Source organism: Lactuca virosa, chromosome 5 (genome assembly GCF_052849685.1).
Source record: "Lactuca virosa cultivar CGN04683 chromosome 5, Lactuca_virosa_CGN04683_v6, whole genome shotgun sequence".
NCBI classification, from domain to species: domain Eukaryota; kingdom Viridiplantae; phylum Streptophyta; class Magnoliopsida; order Asterales; family Asteraceae; genus Lactuca; species Lactuca virosa.
In genome coordinates this window covers 215,535,264-215,543,600 of record NC_136430.1, presented here as the reverse complement: position 1 = coordinate 215,543,600, position 8,337 = coordinate 215,535,264, and the positions used below count along the sequence as shown (strand labels likewise).

General features: G+C 32.2%; 1 protein-coding gene across 1 annotated transcript; it reads right to left on the bottom strand.

Moving 5' to 3' along the window:
* Window positions 1-1,922: 1,922 nt before the first annotated feature.
* Window positions 1,923-5,331, bottom strand: ARFC1 (ADP-ribosylation factor C1). The gene is made up of 3 exons (XM_079051808.1): window positions 5,101-5,331; window positions 4,347-4,548; window positions 1,923-2,410 (listed from the first exon to the last, which is right to left on the bottom strand). Exons 2-3 carry the CDS (start codon window positions 4,536-4,538, stop codon window positions 2,051-2,053), a joined length of 552 nt encoding a protein of 183 aa, XP_078907934.1. The 5' UTR covers window positions 4,539-4,548; window positions 5,101-5,331; the 3' UTR covers window positions 1,923-2,050.
* Window positions 5,332-8,337: the final 3,006 nt, after the last annotated feature.

The following is an 8,337-nucleotide window of genomic DNA, read 5'->3' as shown; positions in this document are numbered from 1 at the left end:
GGACCCTCTGCATCGCCAACATCGAGGTCATCATTGAGGTATAGCCCAAAATCCGCGTCCGATTCGGAAGTTCTTGGTTTTTGTTGGAGCCGGTGGACGAGTTCGAAAGCGACATCTCCGGATTAAGGACCCATTTTGGACCGTTACGGCAAACTTCCTACGCTTTTTGGTGACCGGATGGTTTACCATTGTTGGTAACTTTGAATTAGTAGCACGCGGTTGATAAAATGTTGAAGTCATTGCAACCACTTTTATACATATTTTTTAGATTTTCAAATATGTCACTAAACTTTGTGCAAGCCGCGCGTAGACTACACCATTTTATGTTGACCGCGTCGTACGACCGATCCGTTTGCCTTCCAAGTAGCGCGTGAAAGTGATCCAAAACACGATTCCAAAAACTTTCTCCGGATTGCGCGTTGCCTCTTCTCGAGTCACATGATATGAAAATCTAAGTTTTCTCTAAAGCTTCTTCCTTTTCTTCATTCCAAGCCATTACTTTCTTTTTCCCTTTTGTTTTTTGTTGCATTCTTCGAGATGGTTGTGGTGTTTCGTGGACCCGTTTGTCATCGTTGTCGAGGTTCACAGTTTGGGATTGAGATAATGGGACTTGAGATGATTGTGTGTGGAATTGTTGAGAAGTTTGTTTTTGAAAACCTTGGAATTGGGGTTGAGTGAACTGGGGTTGAATGAATTGTTGTTGTGGTCATTGTTGTTGGAATAATTGTGGGTTGTATGAAGGTTAGTGAATAAAGGTTGTTGGATTGGAGAGTTCAACAATTGCATGTATGTTTGATAATCATTTGGAGTGTTTGGAGTGTTTGGGGTGTTTGGAGTGGGCGGAGTATTTTGGTTTGGGTCCATTTTTTGAAGAAAATATAAAGAAAGTAGAAGAAATTTTTTGATTTAGAAGTGTAAAATGAAGATAAAGTGTGTAGTATATATAGATAAAAGATGTAGATGTTATTTAAATTTAAAAAATTTTAAAATAACTTTTTTTTTAAGTTGACAAACGGTCGAATAAAGGACCGTTGATTTCTCTCTCCTCACACCATTCGTTGTCTTCGTCCGTGGATAGGGCTATGCCACAAGCCACCTACATGCACCTGGGGCGGTGTTCACGCGTAGGTTGGCTTGCCAACTCAGCTCCTACGCATGGTTTAGTCTCCATATCGGTAAGCCTTATAATTTCTTTTATTCTATCAAAAATATGAAACTCGATCTTCTATTTGTGTAAAAGAGGTATATCATAGTTTCTTGTTATTTGTAATTAATTATTTATTACCAGAGAAAATAAAAATCCTTTCGTCGATTAAAAAAACTATAACGGTCTTTATTTGGCCTAAGAGATAATATCAATAAGATAAAATTTGTAGTTTTTTCTCCACCAAAAAAACATAGATCAAGGTGGGACATAAAACTTATCAAAAAATTTCAGATAGAAATTACAACTCTGTCCAAAAAGAATTAAAAAACGTCATATAGACAACTTTCGATCTCTCTTCTATTCAAAAGATGTAACTGCCCTTGTAATTTTCATCGCCCAAAATAGCCTTACAAAGTTTGTAGTCTTATTTAGGGAGTGCTTTTTAAAATTATTAGCTTATTGGCTTTTCAAAGAGCCAATAAGTTAAAAAGGTATTTGGCAAACACTAATTTTATAGAAAAAAAAAAAGACTTTTTCCAAAATAAAAATGACAAGAATTTCTGGCTTTTCCAAAAAGTCAATTAGCACTTTGAGAAGCAATCTCAAACACGCCCTTAGTATAATGTTGTCTCATCCCCGTGTAACAAAGGATTAGAATATGACAAAAATTGCATTTCTTTTTCGCCACATCTAAAAAGATGGGACATAGACTCGTCTCTCATCTATGCAAAAGACGTAAATACCCTTCTCATCCACATCATCAAAAACAACCCTATAAAAGAAAACAATACCCAAGAAATTTCCAAAACCAAATCGCACACAAGTGTCTTTTTTACGTATAATCCAAAGTCCAAACAATAAAACGTTTCAACAAAATGACGATTATGCCCTTAACGGTTTTCTCTAGCTTGTTGCTTTCCCGGTAACTCTTTGGGCAATCCAACCCAACCCATCATAAAGTCCATCACCCGTAAGTGCAGAACAAGCTTGAATATGCCAATCATGATTCTTGATACTATGAAGTGAAAGGGTGTCAGTTATTTCAGCTGGAGTCATTGCATCCTTCAAATCTTGCTTATTTGCATACACTAAAAGAACAGCATTTTGAAGATCCTCATTTGGGAGTAACCGAAAAAGTTCATCTTTCATGATTGAGATTCGAGCGCGGTCTGTGCTGTCGATCACCGCGATCACTGCGTGGGTCCCGCGGTAATATGTGGCCCATGATGTTCGAAGACGTTCTTGCCCTCCGAGATCCCACACCTGTTTGATTTGTTAATTTTAGGGTGATTAGATGCAAAAATGAAAATGTGGTTTTACCTGTTTAGGGTTAAAATAATAGTTTCAAACCACAGGGACCAAAATTGTAATTTAGCATTATAAACTATAGTGACCAAAAGTGTAATTCATTTCCTAAATTAAAAACTACAGGGACCAAAATTGTAATTAATGCATAAAACTACAGGGACCAAAAATGTAATTCAGTCGTTTTCTAAGTTATAAACTACAGGGACTAAAAATGTAATTAATGCAAATCAACAACTACAGGGACCAGAAATGTAATTAAACTACAGGGACCAAAAGTGTGATTCATTCATTTCATAAATTAAAAAATACAGAGACCAAAACTGTAATTAATGCGTGAAAACTCCGTGGACCAAAAATGTAATTCAGTCGTTTCTTAAATTATAAACTACAGGGACCAAAATGTAATTAATGCGAATCAGAAACTACAGGGACCAAAATGTAATTAATGCGAATCAGAAACTACAGGGACCAAAAATGTAATTAAGCTATAGGAACCAAAAGTGTGATTCAGTCGTACCCTAATTTAAAAACTACATGGACCAAAACTGTAATTAATGCAAATTAAAAACTACAGGGACCAAAGCTGTAACTAATGCATAAAATGAGATGGACAAAAAGTATAACTCAGTCATTTCCTAAATTCAAAATTACAGGGACCAAAACTGTAATTCAGTTGTTTCCTAAATTATAAACAACAGGGACCAAAACTGTAATTAATGCGAATTAAAAACTACAGGGACGAAAAATTGTAATTAAACTGCATGGACCAAAAGTGTGGTTCAGTCGTTTCCTAATTTAAAAACTACATGGACCGAAACTGTAATTACTGCAAATTAAAAACTACAGGGACCAAAACAGTAATTAATGCATAAAAACTAGATGGACCAAAAGTATAATTCAGTCATTTCCTAAATTAAAAACTACAGGGACCAAAAATGTAATACAGTCGTTTCCTAAGTTATAAACAACAGGGACCAAAACTGTAATTAATGTGAATCAAAAACTACAGGGACCAAAAATGTAATTAAGCTACAGGAACCAAAAGTGTAATTCAATCATTTCATAAACAAAAAACTACATGGACCAAAACTGTAATTAATGCATAAAAGCTACATGACTAAAAATAATTCAGTCATTTCCTAAGTCAAAAAATACAGGTGCCAAACATGTAATCCATGCAAACTAAAAACTACAGGGACCAAAACTGTAACTATTGCATTTCTTGCAAATTAAGAGGGATATATAATACCTTGCATACAAAGCAATTTTAAATGTATTCATAATAAAATAATGGAAGTACAATGCTGTAATTGGGTATATTTTACAAAGTACATATGTTGAAGAAGACATTTTGAGAATCAATTTGTTACTTTTAGGGTTAAATAAGAAAAATAGCAACCTGCTTTCACGAATCAGTTTTATATAAATGGGATGTTTCTGTTCCTTCAGATAATAGTGTTTTGGTTCACAAAATTAAATTTTCTTTAAAAGGATTGAAATGTCCTATTCAAAAGGACAAGATCCATGAAACAAAATAAATTTCTTTAAATTTTGCATTTTACTAATGTAACTTTTTGTCCCACCAAAAGAGGTGGAAATGTGGAATAGGGACTTGCTCTTGAAATTCTTACTGCAAAAGACGTGAATGCCCTCATCATTGAAAATAGCCCTAGAGAGCTTGTTCAATGTTCAGTCCAGTTTAGTTGTGCCCATTGGCATTTCTTTTCTATTTGAAGAATTTAGAATAACAAAGTGATATAGAACCGAAAAGTTACATGCTTATGTTTTTGAAACAAAACTTACCATTTGCAAGGTGATTGATTGTGTGAAATAGGTTGAACAATGAACATAGAAGCTTAAGTTTGCAGAATGAATAAGAAGCTAAAAATACCTCAAATCGTATATTCTTATAAACCAGCTCCTCCACATTGCTACCAACAGTAGGGTGAGTAGTTACCACTTCACCTAAATGCAACTTATACAGTGTTGTTGTTTTCCCTGCATTATCCAATCCAACAACAACAATCTTGTATTCCTTTGCAGGAAACATCATGAACCAAAACTTTGACATAAGTGCCCCCATACTTTCAGCCCTACAGATTACAAAAGTCAAGAACATGAAATATAAGGAAATATATGAAATATATGTCTCAGTTTTTAAGTTTTGGGAGTCAACATCAGAAGTAGCCAGAAGTTAAAGAAAAAGATTAGAGAATAAGAGTCGTATACGTTCTACAATCATCAATATATACCAGTAAGCTACTTCATCTATTTTGCGTCACAATCAACATGATTTTGTATCTAAACATTCAACTAGATACAAAAAAATTTCATGCAATTTACTAGACAAATTCACTTATTGCCTATAGCGTGTCAATCAAATTACAAAATTTGATCCAGGAACAACACGTATGTAAAAGGAATAAGTAGCGTGTGTATGTATGAATTATCCCCTACAAGCTACATGCCGAATTGAAATTTGAGATGTGAACCATCATTACACACGGAAAGGCCTAAAAGCAAGAAGCTCACGCATACAGGAAAGCATCTGATTAAAAGTCAAGTTCGGAAGAACGAAATCGGATCCAGTACCACCAATCTGACTAGTTTATTTGGAAATTAGGGTTTTAAATACAAGATCATACCTGATTAAACAGGATCGATTGAGCGAATGATACAGCAATCGGCAGAGGATGAAATACGTTCGAAATTAGTGTTTTAGTACCGGGTTGTGCATATAGATCCAGCAACTTCAAAATTTAAGACGCTATCGAGCAATAGTTTCAGAATCGCGGATCTGTCGACAATTGCAGGTATAAATGGATTTAGCTACCACTTTTTGTTGAAATCGTGCGTATGTGGAAATAATTGAGCTTTGTAAAGCAAATCGATATAGAAGATGCTCTGATGGGATTATTATGTTCTCCCGGTGGAATTAGGGGTGGGCCGTGTTTTTGCCATTCGAATAAAAATAGTCTTTATCGTTTTATCTAATCTAAATTTTATATATATATATATATATATATATATATATATATATATATATAAAAGTTCAATAGATAATCCTTATTGATCAAGGAACCAAGGAATCAATCCTAAGCATCAGAATTTAAAGCGATCAACGGCAAAAGGAAGGGTTGTAAACTTTTATAATGGACGCACATGTACCGGATTATAACAAAACCCACTTCATTTTTTTCATTTAAAATTTTTTTTAGGCCAAGTTTTTTATCGAAAAAAAAAACCGAATATACCCTTGTTCACGATTTTTCGTCCTCTTTCCATAAAGATCCGTTATGATATATAAAAAACGAACTTTTTTTTTTCGAAAAAAATCCACTTAATTTTATTAGTTTTTTCAATATTTAAGTTTATTTTTATCAAAAAAAACTAATTATACCAAAAATATTAATTTTTTGTACTCTATTAATAAACATCAACACCGACTATAAAAAAAAAAACACGAACAGTGTAGATTCACACTGTAAATCTAAACTGTAAATATTTCAATTTTTAACATTCACAATATGAAAAATCTCGAACAGTTCAGATTCACATTGTGAATCTAAGAAGATTCCCAAAAAAAAAAAAAAAAAAAAAAAAAAAAAAAAAACCTCGATCAGTGTAGATTCACACTGTGAATCTAAACTGTAAATATTTCAAATTTTAACATTCACAATGTGAAAAAGCTCCGATCAGTTCAGATTCACACTGTGAATCTGACTTATTATTATGCACACTATGAATCTGAACATGTTTACAATATGAATCTGAACAGGTTCACAATGTGAATCTGAACTGAAATATCGTTTTTTTTTTTTAACATGAATATGAATCTATGTTTAAAAAGTACAAAAAATATGAATTTGATATATTTATTAATTTTTTTTTCTATAAAAAAATAGACCTTAACTTTTTTCATCAAAGAAAATGAAGTGAGTTTTTTTCGAAAAAAAAGTTTGTTTTTTATATATCATCATGGATCTCTATGAAAAGAGGACGTAAAATCGTGAACAACGGTATATTCGGTTTTTTTTTCGATAAAAAACATGGCCTAAAAAAAATTTTAAACGAAAAAAAGTGGTGGATTTTTTTGTAAATGGTGGATTTTTTGGTATAATCCGGTGTGTGTGCGTCCAATGTAAAAGTGTACATCTATTTCTTTGGTCGTTGATCGTTATGATTTCCGACGCTCACGATTGGTTACTTGGTTCTTTGGTTAATTATGGTTCTCTATTGAACCTCACCCTATATATATATATATATATATATATATATATATATATATATATATATATATATATATATATATGGAAAAGTTCAATAGAGAACCATTATTAATCAATGAACCAAGGAATCAATCCAAAACGTCGGAATTTAAAGCGATCAACGGCAAAAGAAAGAGTTGTAAAAATTTATAATGGACGCACATATACCGGATTATAACAAAACCCACTTCATTTTTTTCATTTAAAATTTTTTTTAGGCCAAGTTTTTTATCGAAAAAAAAACCGAATATACCCTTGTTCACGATTTTTCGTCCTCTTTCCATAGAGATCAATGATGATATACAAAAAACGAACTTTTTTTTTCGAAAAAACCCACTTAATTTTCTTAGTTTTTCAATATTTAAGTTTATTTTTATCAAAAAAAACTAATTATACCAAAAATATTAATTTTTTGTACTCTATTAATAAACATCAACACCGATTAAAAAAAAAAAAACCTCGAACAGTGTAGATTCACACTGTGAATCTAAACTGTAAATATTTCAATTTTTAACATTCACAATATGAAAAATCTCGATCAGTTCAGATTCACATTGTGAATCTGAATTACTATTATGCACACTGTGAATCTGAGAATGTTCACAAAAAAAAAAAAAAAAAAAAAAAAAACCTCGATTAGTGTAGATTCACACTGTGAATCTAAACTGTAAATATTTCAAATTTAAACATTCACAATGTGAAAAAGCTCCGATCAGTTCAGATTCACACTGTGAATCTGAGTTATTATTATGCACACTGTGAATCTGAGGAGGTTCACAATGTGAATCTGAACAGGTTTACAATATGAATCTGAACAGGTTCACAATGTGAATCTGAACTGAAATATCGTTTTTTTTTAACATGAATATGAATCTATGTTTAAAAAATACAAAAAATATGAATTTTGATATATTTATTAATTTTTTTCTATAAAAAATAGACCTTAATTTTTTTAATCAAAGAAGTGGGTTTTTTTCGAAAAAAAAAGTTCGTTTTTTATATATCATCATGGTTCTCTATGGAAAGAGGACGAAAAATCGTGAACAACGGTATATTCGGTTTTTTTTTTTTGATAAAAAACATGGCCTAAAAAAAATTTAAACGAAAAAAAGTGGTGGGTTTTTTTTGTAAATGGTGGATTTTTTGGTATAATCCGGTGTGTGTGCGTCCAATGTAAAAGTATACATCTATTTCCTTGCCCGTTGATCATTATGATTTCCGACGCTCACGATTGGTTCCTTGGTTCCTTAGTTAATTGTGGTTCTCTATTGAACCTCACCCTATATATATATATATATATATATATATATATATATATATATATATATATATTAAAGCGCATGGGATGTTTTAACAGTTACTTTCTTCCTTTAAGACTTTTGTCACATGTTTTTTACCTTTTCCTAACAGTGCCCTGTTTTTTTAATTGAATCACACTTTGCCCTCCCATTTTCTAAAATTGTTCTGTTTTGAAACTTTTCTCATCTTCTATTCATATTTCCCCAATTTTATCCATTCTGCTTACTCACTCCTTCACTTTCCACGTGCTTTTCTCTGAGTTCCTTTCCGATCATCTTCCTCTCCAACTCCCGGTTTCTGTGTTTCTTCCTTCTA